The 17472-nt window shown below is 36.6% G+C and overlaps 1 protein-coding gene across 2 annotated transcripts in view; it reads left to right on the top strand.

Annotated features, from left to right (window-relative positions):
- Nucleotides 1-17472, top strand: part of EML4 (EMAP like 4) — a 156920-nt gene that overhangs the window by 118209 nt on the left and 21239 nt on the right. For both annotated transcript variants that reach the window (XM_046661412.1, XM_046661411.1), the window contains 4 exons: nt 5462-5613; nt 7158-7283; nt 7799-7930; nt 8663-8730. In XM_046661412.1, coding sequence (XP_046517368.1) covers nt 5462-5613; nt 7158-7283; nt 7799-7930; nt 8663-8730 — 478 coding nt within the window. The remainder of the gene's footprint in view (nt 1-5461; nt 5614-7157; nt 7284-7798; nt 7931-8662; nt 8731-17472) is intronic.

Raw genomic sequence — 17472 nt, 5'->3', positions numbered from 1 at the left:
TGGGAATCACCACAAGTGGCTTATGAAAAAAGAGAATCCTTGGTCCCCAGCTCAGAAGGAAAGAGCCAGTTTATATGCCTGTCTTTTCTCATAGACTTTCTAACACAATGTCTGGCATTTGGTACAAGCTGTTTGAAAATTGTTTGTTAAATATTTTATTAAGGAAATGACTTTAATCTTACCTTTGGGTGTCAGTGTTGGAATAAAAGATGAGTGGTGCTGATGAAAGCACAATTTTCACTGAAATGTGGAATTTGTATTGTAAATGTCTTGTGATTGTGAAGATTTTCATACTATATTTTTTAGGCAATATACTAGATTAGTGTTTTCCATATCCATTCATCTGAATTTCTAAGTTTGACAGTTGAATTGAATTAGACATATTCAGAAGTTAAAAAGGATAATCCTTAAGTTGTATCCAATGACCCTGATCTCAGTCATTGGCCATGTATTCCTAGCCCCTTTCATTCAGTTTAGGTTCAGAATTTGCATATGAGAAGGATGGCAGTGGGTTGAGGATTCTTAAGAAAAAAGAAAATTAGGACAACAGTATTATCAACTACCTTTCCCTCTTAGCTCTCTTTTCTTTTTCCTGGGTACGTTTGTTCAGTATCAGAAATGCCAGGGAATAGCATTGTGTCTCAAACAGTGATTTAAATGGTTGACGTGTTATCCTCTGACACTGAGCAGTCTGGGTAGGAATGTACCCTTCATTAGCCTTAATGTGTGTTGAGGTGGCAGGCACAGAGAGGTTCATTGGTGGTGTTTATTTTGGTTTTTGTCTGAAAAACTTGCAGCTTAGCCTTTGTGCAAAGAAAATCTGCCGGTGCATGAACAGGAAACAGGAAATCTAGTCTTGTAAACTGCTGGGCACATGGAATGGCCTGTGTTGTACTCGGCTACACGACTGACCCTATTATGGGCAAACTTGCCAAGAATTTTGTTTCTTCCTTTATGTTTGGGGTTTTCAGTTCTGTAAATATGGCTGGGAAGGATTTGGTGAGTGCTGTGAAATGTGTAAGTCCAGATCAGGGCAGATGCTCAAAGTTTCCATTTTTAAATTCTTGCCAAAAATTTCACTAGGTTGATCCAGTTTGCATATTCCCTAATATGACATTTCTGCACCTGTGGCAGTCTTATCAACCAAAATTTGAGTATACTGTGATGTCATGTCTGATAAAGGGACATTTTTTGGATGGCAGAAGTAAAACTTTGTAGCTTCCTTTTAGTCTGGTAAATAGACAAACCAAAACTGGATTTTATGCCTCATAAGCACTCTATATATTTTCTTCTTGCTTCCAAACCATTTTTTCTTTACCTTAAATGTAAATTCATAGGAATCTTCAAAGTAATTAGTATTTTCAATTTCTTTTTTTCCCTCAGTTTTATTGAGCTATAATCGACATATTGTACCGTTTAAGGTGTACAACATAATCATTTGATATATGTATACATTGCAAAATGATTACCACAGCTCACATACTTATATTTTTTTTCTTGTGATGAGAACTTTTAAGATCTACTCTCTTAGCAACTTTCAAATATACAATACAGCATTGTTAGCTATAGTCACCATGCTGCGCATTAAATCCCCAGATCTTACTTATCTTGTAACTGGAAGTTTGTACCTTTTCACCACCTTTACCCATTTCCCTACCCCTCTCTGCCTCGAGCAACCACCAGTCTGTTCTGTATGTATGAGTTCATATATTTTAGATTTCACATGTAAGTGAGATCATGCAGTATTTGTCTTTCTCTGTCTGTTTCACTTAGCATAATGCCCTCTAGGTCCATCCATGTTTTTAACAAATGTCAGGATTTCCTTTTTTTTAATCCATTGTATATATACACCACATTTTCTTTATCCATTCATTTGTCGGTAGACACTTAGGTTGTTTCAGTATTTTCTGTTTCTTATGTGGGTACAAGGTATTTGTTACTTCCTTCATATATGAAACAGTTCAAAATCTTTTATATGAAATAGTTCGTAATTTTTTAAGTGAGGGAGGGGAAGTTGAGAGTATTTGCAGCACCCCCTATTAAAATGTTATTCTTAAATCTTTGTCAAGTTCCTTTAAGAAACTAAGAAACACCACCATTTTATACCTGCTCTCCAAATAATCAACAAGGGCCCATTTTCCCAGTTGCTAAGAATATAATGTAAATTTCAGAGTCTCCCTGACATTTGATTCTATGGTTAAACAGGCACAGAAAGCCTTCCAAATGATCTTTATTTGGCAGTCAAGGTAAACTTGCTTTTTATGGAAACTTTGTTTCTGTTAGAGATGAGAAGAAAGGGGGAGATTTGCAATTAAGCTTGGATAGTACTTGGCCATGATTATTCCTGGAAGTACAGTAAGTTTTAAATTCAAGGATAATTATTTTTCATGGCAGGTATTTCAAACATTATTTGGCTTAAATTGGGATGTCGAAATACAGGCCCATGAGAAGGAAATCTTTGACTATAAATTTGTTTTATAGGTAAATACTATCTAAAGGGAGCTTTGGTAATTTGTTTAAATTTGAAGCACAGAAATTTTTTTACCTAAATTAGTGTTAGGTCCTCCTCAGGAGATAACTTTCCTGGTGGGAGGTCGAGAGTGGGAATGTCACAGAGTTGACCACTGTAATAGACTATTTTTATTTTTTTTTTGAAGATTTTATTTTTCGTTTTTCTCCCCAAAGCCCCCCGCTACATATTTGTGTATTTTTAGTTGTGGGTCTTTCTAGTTGTGGCATGTGGGACGCCGCCTCAGTGTGGCTTGACGAGCGGTGCTGTGTCCACACCCGGGATCCGAACCGGTGAAACCCTGGGCCGTCAAAGCAGAACGTGCACACTTAACCACTCGGCCCTAGAATATTTTTATTCTTGATGAAGCATTTGTTCTTCAGCTTTACTTTCTGTTTTCTAACATTCCATCATTCTAGGAACATCTTAAAATGTTTAACAAGGTGTTTGTCCTGTTTAGAAGTATGGTAGACTGAAATTAAAGATAGAAAAACTATATTTCATTTTCCTGCATTCTGACTGAAATCTGTGAAACTCCACACCTCTGTTTTTTGTAATTTTTTACATGGTACTTTCAAGCTATTCTTGTTAATTTAACCATGCTAGAGGAAATAAGCCCTTTGCTTCTTTTTTTTTTTAAAGTACCCAAATAAAGCCAACAGTTCCCCCCAGAAAATTCACATCTCTCAAATGCCCTTTCTCTCTTGGTCACATCAAAGCCGTAATAGATAATGGCTTGCTATCCTACTGGACACAATTACGTTGTTCAATGTTTGAAATATTTTCAGGTGATGAATGTTGATGTGAGCTGAGGCAGTTGACCTGAATAGCAAGTTTGTTGGAGTTCTGCTCCCAGCTCTGCTGAATTGGGCAAGCGCTTTCCTTTCTCGTTGCCAAATATACCCATCTTAAGCATTTGTGCCACTAGCACCCTCACAGTGAGTAATTTTTAGAGTCAACGTTAGCATAATTTTTTTTAGGATACCAAAACCCTATAAATTTTAGTTAATTTTTGAAATATAATGGCAGCTCAAATAGAAAGATGAGTAAAAATGAACAATCTCAATAACAACTTTATTGAGATATAATTCACATACCATAAGATTCACCCTTTTAAAATGTACAAGTCAGTGGTTTTTAGTAGATTCACAGAGTTGTGCAACCATCACCACTATCTAACTTCAGAACGTTTTCAACACCCCAAAAAGAAACACTGCCCATTTAGCAGTCACTTCCCAGTCCTCCTTCCCCTCAGCCTCTAGCAACCATTTGTCTGCTTTTGGTTTTTATGGATTTGCCTGTTTTGGACATTTCATATAAATGGAATTATACAATATGTGGTCTTCTGTGACTGATTTTTTTCACTCGAACCTTAATGTTTTCAGAGTTCATCCATGTTGCAGCGTGTATCCGTACCTCATTCCTTTTTATGGCTGAATAATATTCCATGCTGTAGATATACCACATTTTTTTAATCCATTCATCAGTTAATGAATCATTTTAGAAAATGAACAGTTTTCTTCCAGTTTTATTGAGCTATAATTGACATCTAATATTGTGTGAGTTTAAGGTGTATAGCATAATGATTTGATATATGTATATATTGCAAAATGATTACCACAGTAAGTTTAGTTAACATCTATCACTTCACATAGTTACAAATTTTTCTCTTGTGATGAGAATTTGTAAGATCTACTATCTTTGCAACTTTCAGATATACAATACGGTATTGTTAATTATAGTCACCATGCTGTGCATCAAATTCCGACGACTTATTTATGTTATAACTGAGAGTTTGTACCTTTTGAACTCATTCACCCATTTCCTCCACTGAATTATTTTTAAATTTGTAATATTTTTCATTTTTCCAAGGGGTCTAAGGTCTATTTATTGACTGACTTTGGCCATATTTAAACAAGGTTCTACCTTCCCATTTTGAACCTGGTAACTAACTCTGCAAGATATCATCTTCCAGAAAGTTTTACTCTTGTCTGCCAGCCTCACTAGCCAGATAAAGAGCTTCTTTGAGTAAGGCATAATGAATACCAAAGAAAAAGGTTTGAGTACTAAAATCTTATTCTCACTCGTAAGAAAGAGGATCTGATTCTTTATATATATATATATATATATATATGTCTTTCTTTTTTTCTTTTAATCTGCACATGGACTTTACTTAAAATTATTTTTTATGTACCTGCCTTGTCCCTTCCTGGGTACTTGTGAAGTGCTCTGAGCATACAAGAAAGCTGTTTTGTCATTCAACCATCACATTGGGTATAGCCAGACCAGTTTTTAAAATACTAAAATACGTCTCTGGTTGGTCAAAAGCCACTGTTCCAAGCTGCCAGTGCCCACTTCTGCCCCACTAGCTTCCCCAGTCCTTCATATCTCAGCAAATAAAGGCAGTAATCCTTGGCAGAGGAGAAGGCCTCCAGGTCAAAGTGGTTGTTAAATGTTATGACTGTTACTCAGCAGCAAATGAAGGCTTTTTTGCAAACTTGAACATGGAGTGAAGAGGCTTGAGTTCTAATCACAGCTTTGTAACTAGCTAACTGTGTGGTGCTGGTTAAGCCACTTCCATACCTCTGTGTCCTCAGCTCTAAAATCAGAAGAGTAATACCTGCCCTAAGTACCATATAAGATGATTATTAAGAGCTGGTCAAGTTCTGAGGCTAATGTATCCTCTGTTGTCTGTGGAATTATCACTACTTTAGCTTGCTTTTTTGTAAGAATCTATTTTGAAATATTTTCAGAGTAACTAAATATTGACATAAATGCGAAGGATTGTATTAGCCTTGCAGAAGACTTGCTGAAAATAGGTTTTTGCTTGTTGAGTCATAGGAACTTTTGATTATTCACTCTATGGTTCTGCTAAAGTTTTCTTCCAAAAGACACTAAAGTCTGATGGAAAATGTTATCACTAGTATTTTTATTTTTCCCTTGTCATATTAGGTGTTTATCAGATCAGCAAACAAATCAAAGCTCATGATGGCAGTGTGTTCACACTTTGTCAGATGAGAAATGGGATGTTATTAACTGGAGGAGGGAAAGACAGAAAAATAATTCTGTGGGATCATGATCTGAATCCTGAAAGAGAAATAGAGGTAAGGATGGAAATGCACCATAAAAATTTAAAAATATTAAACCCTCTAAACTCATGTCGTTTGTCCCACATTAAGATAACATACTTTTCTGGGAAATTGGTGCACGTTCTTCTCATTTCATTCCCTCAAGGAAAAAAGGACCTTCGTTAAACAAAATAATTTGAAAGAATAAAAAAAGATTGGGGAGAGTAATTAACTTCCTTGTTTACTTCTGAGATTATTTCTTAGTGATCCAAAAATATAGCCATGCAAACTTAAAATTCAACAAACATTCATCAAATACTGTATCAAAATCCAAGGTATACAAAATGACCAGTTTAATTTTAAAAATTGAAAATAATCTTTTAAACAGTGGGCTTAATATTGCTAATGATCTATGTACATGTCTGCTTCGTGGCGTGAATCAAGTGTATCCATAAAACCTGACAGGTGTAATGTGCTCAGTGAAAGTTTGCTGATTGAATTGAGGTGTCAGGAAGTGAAATGATTACGAATAGTATTTTAGATCAGTGATTCTCAAAACAAGGGCAAATCTCATGGAGTTTAATATTGCTTCTATTTCTTGGTGACTTAAATTTAGAATTTATGTTCACTGTTTTCTACACATAACATGCTCTCCAGACAAAATCTTCTCTAAAAAAGAGGATCCTGATAGTACTGCTCTTGGGTTTTATTTCCAGGAAGATAGATAAGAAAGAGTGGCTTTATCACATCCTTAAGTTCGTAGTGGAAATGCCACTTCTTTTACCATTTATTTTCTTCACAGATAAAACTGATATCCTTTGTAATCAAAACCTACACCATCTAGTTCATTCTTCCTTTTGCCATTTCTAACAAATTTAGGTTACTTTTAAAATTCAGTTCTTTGTGCTTTTAGGAGTCATTTTGGATCCTACTTCATAAGAAAGAACAGCATTATTTCAGAAAGAGTCATTGTTTGGGCTTATTAAATTATTAATATAACATTCACTGAGAGTATACCATGTAGTGCATTAAGTAAGATTGATCTTCCAAGGAGTCCTCTTAATGGCACTTAACACTTTACAATATATTGCTTTTTAGTTGCAAGGAAATTTCCCATGTACTATTCTTACATTTTGATCCTTATAATAATCAGTAGTAGGAAGGGCATGTAGTAGTATTATCCCCATGTTACAGATAAAGACATTTGTCTTAGGTTGAATGACTTACCCAAAATAACATAGCTAGTAAATAACAAAACCAGACTACATTCTTCACGTGATCTAATAGAACTCATTCCTTTTTCCCCTACTCCTAGCCCTTAACTCTTGAAATCATAAAATATAGATTTAAAATTGCCTGAAGCAAAGAATGTTGATAATAATTCATTATAACTTGTGTGTCATAAAATGTAATTATCTGAACAAATAAATTGTTATTAGCGTAGGATTACCGTATTACTTTCAAATTTGGAGTTCTGTTGTTTATTACCCCGTAATCACTTACAGCTATAAATGCAGTTTTCAGGTAGTAATTAATGTATGTTAGTATGTGTATGGTGACTTTACAAATTTGTTTTTTAGGTTCCTGATCAGTATGGAACAATCAGAGCTGTAGCAGAGGGAAAAGGAGATCAATTTTTAGTAGGCACATCACGAAATTTTATTTTACGAGGAACATTTAATGATGGCTTCCAAATAGAAGTACAGGTAAGCAATATGGTTTGTTTTGCTGAGGGAGATTGGCCATGAGCTAACATCCATGCCAGTCTTCCTCTATTTTTCAGTATGTGGGCCACTAACAGGGTAGTGTAGGTCCATGCCTGGGAACCAAATCCAGGCTGCTGAAGCAGAATGGGCTGAGTGTAACCACTAGGCCACTGGGGCTGGCCCTTAAGCTATATAGTTTTCACCATTAACTGAATTTTTTTTTTTCTAATGAAGATTCGCCCTGAGCTAATATCTGTTGCAAATCTTCCTCTTTTTGCTTGAAGAAGATTCACCCTGAGCTAACATCTGTGCCAGTCTTCCTCTGTTTTGTCTGTGGGGCACCACCACAGCATGGCACCGAAGAGTGGTGTAGCTTCACATCCAGGAACCGAACCCAGGCTGGCAAAGCAGAGCGCACCAAACTTAACCACTAGGCCACAGGGCCAGCCCCCTTAACTGAATATTCTTGATGAGACTCTTTGTTTCTTAGAAAAATGGTTGTATTTTATTTTCAGGGTCATACAGATGAGCTTTGGGGTCTTGCCACACATCCTTTCAAAGATTTGCTCCTGACATGTGCTCAGGACAGACAGGTGTGCATGTGGAACTCAGTGGAACACAGGCTGGAATGGACAAGGCTTGTAGATGTAAGTAAAGCAAAATGTGATTATAATCTCCCCACAGAAACTCCCTAAACTGGCAGTTGGGAGTAGCAAAGGAAAAAGGACTCAGCATTGGTTAAAACCAAGTGTATTTACATAGTTTAGTAAAGAGGGTGCGGGGAGGGGAGACTGTTTACTCACAAAGTATAATATGAACCCACTCTAAAGAAGCAAGGTAGCAGGGCAAACTCAATTTTTCTGTCAGTTTTAGTAGTAAAAATCAAAAAAGATTTCACATATTTATGGAGCATCAATTGTTAGGGAAATGTTTGGGCCTCTGGTGGTGGTGCAGTTGGTTTCAGTAAGTGCTGCTCACTAACAGACTCTACTGTCTTCTTTTTGAGTTGGTCTCTTACTGTATTTTCTCCCTACTCCACCCAGATATCCACCTTTTCTAGCCCAAAAAATGTATGCACGTTCTTTGCAGACTCTGAAGAACTGTACAAATGTTTGTTAGTATCCTTATTATTGTTCCACTGCCTAGCCACGAGCTGGTTGTCCTTTCCCCTCACCACTCTGCCAGCATATCCCCTTCCTGCTCTGAAATTCCTTTTCCTCTCATGTCCATGTGGTGTTTCCCATTGGTTATAATAAAGTTGATTGGAATTCCATGTTTGTATGAAACATGTTATTTTCAAATATGTTTTTGCCACTATTCCCATAGATCTAGGGAGACTTTCTCATGTACTCCCCAACAGCTGTCTGTCTCTCTTCTAGGAACCAGGACACTGTGCAGATTTTCATCCAAGTGGCACAGTGGTGGCCATAGGAACGCACTCAGGCAGGTAGGGTCTTTAAGGGAAATGTGAGCTGAGTAATCTGAAGTGGTGGGGTGTTTAACTGTTATTCAGGAATGTTCTCAATCTGATCTGGAGAATTATTCTTTTAAGTGGCACACTAATATGCTTGTTGCTCTTCTCTGTTTGTTTACTCATTCAGTGATTATTTATTGCGCACCTACCATTTGTCAGACAATTGTGGGCATTCAGGCTACATCCGAGTGCAAAACAAAATCCCTGCCCTTGTGGAGCCCACATTTTAGTGTGTGGGTGCTGGAGGCAGAATGAAAAATAAACATTATTCTAATTAAGTTAGAAAATGTTGAGAGCCATGGGTGAGGGAGGGTTGAGCACAGGAAGAGGGATTGGCAGGGGGTGCAGTTGCAAAATGATAAATAGGGTGGTCAGGATAGGCTTCATTGAGAGCGTGATAAATCAGCAGACTTGACCCTCCCTTGTGAAATTTTCTCTGTTACCAGAAAATTTCTCTCCTTATTCTTTTAGGGAAGAGAATTGAAGCTGAAATAATGCAGTTGAGCTTTTATAAGTTATTTGTGCTATAGCTTTTGTCATCCTGTCTTTTTGAATGTTACACAGGTAGATAATAAAGGTATATTTCCTGAAATTGTCATTAATTGCTTGTATAGTGCCTTCCCAAGATTTTTGAGTAACATATATTTATTATCTGCATATTTTTAATTGGGTGCCTTCTATTGCCTCTACTAGTAAGTAGCCCTCATCACAAATAACTTAATTTCTTTTTTTTCTTAAAGATTGGCACCTGAGCTAACATCTGTTGCCAGTCTTCTTTTTTGTTGTTGTTTCTGTCATTTTCTCTCCAAAGCCCCCCAGTACATAGTTGTGTGTCTAGTTATAGGTCCTTCTGGTTCTGCTATGTGGGACGCCACCTCAGCATGGCCTGATGAGCAGGTGCTGGGTCCAGCCCAGGATCCAACCCGGTGAAACCCTGGGCCACTGAAGTGGAGCGTGTGAACTTAACCACTCTGCCACATGGCAGCCCCTTAACTTATTTTTTAAAGAGGCAGAAGAAAAATATGAAGTCAATTTCTAAAAGTTAAACCCGTAGAAAATGTGGAATGCTGATTTCTAATGAGGTGAAACTATTGTAAATACACTTATGTAAATATTTTTGTTTATATGACAAATGTTTCAAATGAGCCAGTTCATTTAATCATTTAGAGGTTTTTTTTGTAGCAAGTTTTCCCTCTGGCTCTTGGATGCAAATTAACACCTCTGGAAACTCAAAGCATTCAAATTCCTTTTCATAAATAGTGCTACAAAATCTTTCAGAATCATGGAAAAACATGTCTTTAAAGTAAACCTTGAAATGTGGGTATGTAACTAGAGATGCTATTTGAGTGGTTCTGAAATAACTGAATTTTAGAATTAGGCTGCTTGGGAGAGTAATTGGTGATAACTTACAAATATAGGTGGCTTTATTATCTCGGGTTTCCAAAAAAAATACCTGTCAGTAATAGATTATTACTGAGACTTGCACTAAATAGACAGGCAAATGGCAGATCATTTTGTAGGATTTGGAGGAAATTATTTTCTGTTTTACTGAAAAAATTAGAGCACATAAGAAACAACCTGAGTTATAGTACTGGTTTGCAGAAAACGACAAAGGAGTTCACTTCAGATCTGTTTTTTGTGCAGCTGAAAAGATATCACAAATGCTAAAGTCAATGAAATAATAAGAGTAAGAGCCACCATTTATTCAGTATCTGATGACAGACCTTGTACTAAATTCTCTTTATTATTACTTTAAATCTTCACAAGAGCACAGGAAAATGTTTATTAATATCCCCATTGCACAGACAGGAAACCAAGACCTGTAGGGTTTCAGTCACTTGTGATTGAGTCAGGATTTGAACTCGGCTTCTCTATGGCTCCCAAGCTTGTCTCTTTCCACTACTCCACCAGTACTTTTTGAGATGTCGTTATGGTGTTTGTAGCATTACTTGAAAATATTGTAAGGAAAGTTTATCGCCGAAGGTTAAACCACTGGCTGACATATTTTAACAGCATTTATTGTGGTCTATAACAAAGGAATTAAACACTGAGTGGAATGTAAGGGTTAGAGGTGTTTAAATCATTAAGATGCACCACTTGCTTGGATGGAGGAGTGTATGTGTGTATACAATATAGACACATGTATACAGAGCCCCAGTTTTTAAGGAAAAACTGATCTGATTTAAATTCACTGAAACTACTTTCTAACGTTTATGTGGCTGTGAGGTCATCATTAACAAGCTTAAAATGAAAAGTCACTTAATTTAAGTGACTTAAGCTAAATAAAGTTAAACCAGTTGGTTCCTCTGGGAGTTGTGACTAGAAAACACCATATAAATGAGAGTGATGTGATTACTAGATGAAAAGTGCTGGCAGTCAGTCCTTTGTGGTGTGGAGTTGGGCGTTATTTAGAATCTACAGGAGAGATGTAGTTATCAGTGTTCATTCTATACATAATTCCTGTCTTTAGTTTCACATCTGATTAGATTCTGTTGATTCTTAGAGAACTTTCTCATTTATTATTTTTTACACAGATCTGTGAATACCTGCCTATGATGTCTAAAACTGAAAATTCCTCAATGTAGCCATTCAGATTATTATCACTGACGCTAAGCTTGAAAAAAGTCACACTCAGGACAAGGAAGTTTTTTTTTTTTTTAACTATATGCAGTATGTGTCCAAATTGTCCATGATCCAGAAAAGGTGACTAGCAGAATGTTTAAAGATGTCTTCATGTCCATATCTAGAAATTTTCTACTTCTTATAATCAGGAAGTAAGCACAAGTGTGAATAAATTATCACAGTGATAAATAAAATTATCATTTTTTATCCTTTTTTTTTTTTGAGGAAGATTAGCTCTGAGCTAACTACTGCCAGTGCTCCTCTTTTTGCTGAGGAAGACTGGCCCTGAGCTAACATCCGTGCCCATCTTCTTCTACTTTATATGTGGTACGCCTACCACAGCATGGCATGCCAAGCGGTGCCATGTCCACACCCGGGATCTGAACCGGCGAGCCTTGGACCGCCGAGAAGTGGAACGTACACACTTAACCGCTGTGCCACCGGGCTGGCCCCTAAAATTACATTTTGAAGAATGTATTACTAATATAATGTCTAAGGGAAAAAATTAAATGCATAGCCCTAAGTGGGCATAGTACTTTCTTAACATGCTAATCCTCACATAGTGCGGATTCTTTTTAACAGCTTTATTGAGATATAATCCATCCGTTTAAAATACACAGTTAAGTAGTTTCTAGTAAGTTCACAGGGTTGTGCAACGATCGTCACAAACTAATTTTAGAACATTTTCATTAATCCAAAAAGAAATCCTGTACCCATTAGCAGTCACTCCCCATTACCCTGCCCACTGCCTCCCAGCCTAAGGCAACTGATCTACCTTCTGTCTCTACTGTAGGTTTGCCTATTCTGGACATTTCATATAAATAGAATCATACAGTGTGTGATCTTTTGTGATTAGCTGCTTTCACTTAACATAATGTTTTCAAGGTTCCATGTTGTACAGCATATCTAAGTATTTCATTCCTTTTGTGGCCAAATAATATTCCTTTGTATACATATACCTGCTTCATCAGTTGATGGACGTGTGAGTGATTTCCACTTTTTGGCTACTATGAATAATGCTGCTGTGAACATTTATTCACAAGTTTTTATGTGGACATATGTTTTTGAATTCTGTTGCATATATACCAAGGAGTATACATGCTGCATCATGTGATAACTCTATGTTTAACATTTTGAGGAACTACCGAACTGTTTTCCACAACAGCTATGCCATTTTATATTCCACCAGCAAAGTATGAGGGTTCCACTTTCTCCACATCCTCACCAACACTTGTCATTGTCTGTATTTTGATAACAGCCATCCTAGTGGGTGTGAAGTGCTTTTTCATTGTGGTTTTGATTTGCATTTCTTTGATGGTGGTGATGTTGGGTATCTTTTTCATGTGCTTATTGGCCACTTGAATAGCATCTTTAGAGAAACGCTATTCAAGTCCTGTGCCCATCTTTGAATTGGTTTGTCTTTTTATTGTTGAGTTGTAAGAATTCTTTATATATTCTGGATAACAGTACCTTATCAATATATGATTCGCAAGTATTTTCTCTCATTCCAAGAGTTGTCTGTCACTTTCTTGATGGTAACATTTGTGGCACAAAAGTTTTAAATTTTTATATAATCCAGTTTATCTATTCTTTCTCATGTTTCTTGGTCATAAGGATTTAGTCCTATGTTTTCTTCTAAGAATTTTACAGTTTTAGCTCTTACCTTTAGGTCTCTGACTCATGAGTTAATCTTTGTATATAGTATAAGGTAGATATGCAACTTCATTCTTTTGCATGTGGATATCCAGTTGTTATAGCACCATTTGTTGAAAAGCCTGTTCTTTCCCCGATATTGACACCCTTGTCAAAAAATTGACTGTAAATATATGGGTTGTCTGCCTGGGCTCTCAATTCTATTCCATTGATAGATATATATCCATCTTTATGCCAGTACCACACTGTCTTGATTATTGTTGCTTTGCATCAAGTTTTGATATTGAGAAATGTGAGCCCTCCAACTTTGTTCTTTCGCAAGGTTGTTTTGGCTATTCAGGATCCCTTGATGATCTTGTCAATTTCTACAAAGAAGCCAGCTGGCATTTTGATAGGATTTCTTTCTTTCTTTCTTTTTTTTTTTTGAGGAAGATTAGCCCTGAGCTAACTACTGCCAGTCCTCTTTTTTTCTTTTTGCTGAGGAAGCCTGGCCCTGAGCTAACATCCGTGCCCATCTTCCTCAACTTTACATGTGGGATGCCTACCACAGCATGGTGTGCCAAGCAGTGCCATGTCCGCACCTGGGATCCGAACCTGCAAACCCCAGGCCACTGAGAAGCGGAATGTGCGAACTTAACCACTGTACCACCAGGCCGGCCCCCGGATTTTTTTTCTTTATGAATCAATTTGGGGAATGTCACTATCTTACCAATGTTAAGTCTTCCAGTTTATAAACAGGAGATGTTCCATTTATTTAGATCTTCTTCAGTTTCTTCCAAAAGTGTTTTTAGTTTTGGGGGTACAGATTTGCACATTTGTTAAATTTATACCCAAGTTATTCATTCTCTTGATGTTATTTTAAATTAAATTGTTTTCTCAATTTCATTTTCAGAATATTAATAGCTAGTATATATAGATACAACTACTTTTTGTATATTGATCTTGTATCCTGCAACTTTGCTGAGTTTATTTCTTAGTTCTAATAGTTTTTTTGGTAGATTCCTTAGGATTTTCTACATACAAGATGATGTAATCTGCAGATAAAAATAGTTTTCTTCCTTTCCAATCTGAATGCTTATTCTTTTTCTTGCCTAATTGTCCTGACCAGAACCTCTAGTATGATACTGAATGGAAATGGTGAGAGTGGTCATCCTTATCTTGTTCTCTATCTTGCAGAGAAAGCATTCAGCCTTTTACCATTAAGTATAATGTTAGTTCTGAGTTTTTCGTTGATGCCCTTTGTCATGTTGAAGAATTTTCCTCCTATTCTTAGTTTGTTGAGAATTTTTAATCATGAAAGGGCGATGGATTTTATCGGATGCCTTTTCTGATCTATGGAGATAACATGGTTTTTGTCCTTTATTAATATGGAGTAGTACGTTAATTGATTTTCGTATGTTAAATCAACCTTGTGTTCTTGAGATAAATCTTACCTGGTCATGGTTTATATTCTTTTTATATGTTGCTGGATTCAGTTTGTTACTATTTTGTTGAAGATTTTTGCATCTATATTCATAAGGGACATTGGTTTATAGTTGTCTTGTGATGCCTTTGTCTGGTTTTGGTATCAGGGTAATAATGGCACTAAGGACTTTAATACAGCTGATATCTCCAAAACTGAAATGAAGATTTAAAGCATAAAATGGATACAAATTAGTATATATTAGTAATTTTTAATCAGTTAATCAAATTTTTACTCATTACCAAAATCTTAGATTTATTGGACCAATGACTATAAAACATTCAGTTAATAAATTATACTTAGGCATATCACACATGATTTTCAAATATAACATTCTCTCATTTTTAAAAATTTAGGTTTCTTGTTGGGATTTAAAGTTCTTCATAAAGCTCACAATATATGTGAACCTGAAGCGTTAGGAATTTGAAAGTTGTAATCTCTGAATTATTGGTAAAAATACATTCTACTTGATTTTTCCAGGATGCCAATTAATCATCCTTCCCCATCCTGTTTTTTTAAACAAGTTTCTGAAAAGGCACTTAATCTTTATACCACTTCTAGACCTCAGAGAAACCACAGATATATTTACCATCCCATCAGGATATCAAGTCTATATCAGCTCAGAGAAAATTCTCCAAGCAGTTTACACAAAACTTTACTCTGGTCTTGGTTGGACCCAGTCCAATGTTCAAGCCAACATACAGTATTTAAGGAAGGAGTTTTTGCCACACTAATTTTATAGGCTGGTAAATGGAGGTGACACACCCAGAATTAGAGAAATCGGTAGACTTGAAGTGATGACAGGGAGAGTAAAAAGCATAGGTTAAAACTGGAAATTGTTTCAAAGAAAAATCCGTAGAATTGAGTCAGGATATAGAACATACTAGATATAACATATAGGGATGAAAAGAGAGTGGGCAGACTGAGAGAGCTAACTTCAAAGAAGACCCCAGAGTTTCTGGTCTACGGTGATAGTGACAGCTTTGACAAGGAAGCAAGCTGGGAAAATGAGCCTGGTGAGTGAGTAGGTAAAGAATTTAACTTAGTTTTTGACGTGGAAACACAGAACACTAGACCTGGAGAGACTGAAGTGATCTGGCTCAACTCATAAGTCTTGATAGTGACTGTAGCCTTGGCAAGCCGCCATGTAGCTGAAGTACTCTCAGCAAATTCTAGCCAGATAGTGTTGACTCTAAAGGTTCTGAGCATGAGAAATGCTCTTTCTGCTCAAAAGGGAGATGTCAAAGACATATTACCACAAGCTCAGACTGACTTCCTTCCATAATTAAAAGAGAAAAGTTCTAATTAGAAAAGAATAGCTTTTTCCCTGTGTGATTTGGTGTTACTTAACTTGGCCCGTGGGTACTCAGAGCTCATTTCCCAGGGTGCAAAGTGTCTTTGAACTCCATCAGCGTGAATCTGCCTGAGTTATGCCTTGTTATAACTCCAGTTCTGAGTTACTCTTCAAATGTTTATTGAGCTCCTACAACTTGTAAAGCACTGTACTAGATGCAGTGAGTGGCACAAAGAAATATGAGACATGGTCCCTACTCGAAGTAGATTATAACCTAATTAGATAACACGTAAAAAGATAAAGAACATATCATATTGGTAGTTTCATATTACTTGAATAAACAGGCAGTAATTCTTGGAGATCAACGGAGAAATTACTATGACCCTGAGTGGTCAGGGAATGCTTCACAGAGGAGGTGAAATTGGTCCTGCCTTGAAGGAGTTCTTGGATCTTGAAGAGGCAGTGAAGAGTTGGGAGCTCATATCAGCCAGGAGGAATGGATTGAGCAAATGTAGCAAATAGGAGCCAACTGGACTAGAACGTTCCTAAACAGTGGAATCCAAACTTGTTTAGCCTGGCCTTTAAAGCCCATTAAAAATATTTCCCTCACTTCTCCAGCCAGACTGGTCAAGTTGTTGTCCTTTATATACACCCAAGCCCTTTTTGTAATTTCTTATCAACTACTTTACACCTATTTATGTCCCACCTATCCTTGCCATATTTGATGTGATGAAATCCTAGACCACCCACATCCTCAGTGATCACTCGCTGCTCTGAAACTTCATAATCCTTATCACTTGTATAATTCACATTACTTTGAACTATTTACTACTTTATGAACTCATTCTGTCTCCCCAGTTAGATTATAAACTCCTATTCTGCCTCCTTTGCTGACTCTTTTCTTCTCTGAATCCCTAAATGCAAGTGTATCTTAAAGAGCACTCTCCATGGGATCACGCCCTCCCCTGGGGTGATACAGTGAAAAGCACAAGGGTCAGAAGCTCTGTCCTGGTTCTGCCACTAACTAGTTGGTTGATGACTGGTCAGGTGTTTTGACATCATAGGATTTCACTGTTCTTATTTGTAAAATGAGAGGGTAGAATTAGGCTTTTCTTCCTCGTGTTTTTGGCTTTACCTTTTTCTGATTGTAAAAGCCACATTCTTATTCTTATAAGTTAGAAGATCATAAAGAAGGAAGGGGTGGAGGGCAGTTACAAACCTGCCACCCAGAGTACACACTTTATATTATGATGAATATATTTTAACTCATAAACAGATATATATTCATTTAGGGAGTTAGAAGTATGGTACTTTCCAGCTCTAAAATCTTACAATTCTTTTTTGCTACTAAAGAAATCAACATATTGTCTTTTGAAAAAGTCATCAAGATAGAGGGTACTATGTTTTAGTACTTGACTTACAAGTCAGATTATTTTAAATATATGGCCAAAGATTTCCCATCTCTGATACTGAGCAATTACATTTAGGAAGATCCATTAATTAGGTCCTTTAGGTCTATAGAGCCCCATAATGGTTCCAGATTACCTCAAAGCAGAAACTTAGTTCTAATGTATTTACTCTAAGCCTGGAATAAGAATACAGTTCAACACACGGAAAACTTATTTCTAGAAAATTCCCTCTGCTAGAGGATTTGTTGTTCTCTCCATACCTTTGTTAGGGACAC

This window comes from Equus quagga, chromosome 5, assembly GCF_021613505.1.
Source record: "Equus quagga isolate Etosha38 chromosome 5, UCLA_HA_Equagga_1.0, whole genome shotgun sequence".
In the NCBI taxonomy this organism is placed as follows: Eukaryota; Metazoa; Chordata; class Mammalia; order Perissodactyla; family Equidae; genus Equus; species Equus quagga.
This window is presented reverse-complemented; position numbering and strand designations above follow the sequence as displayed.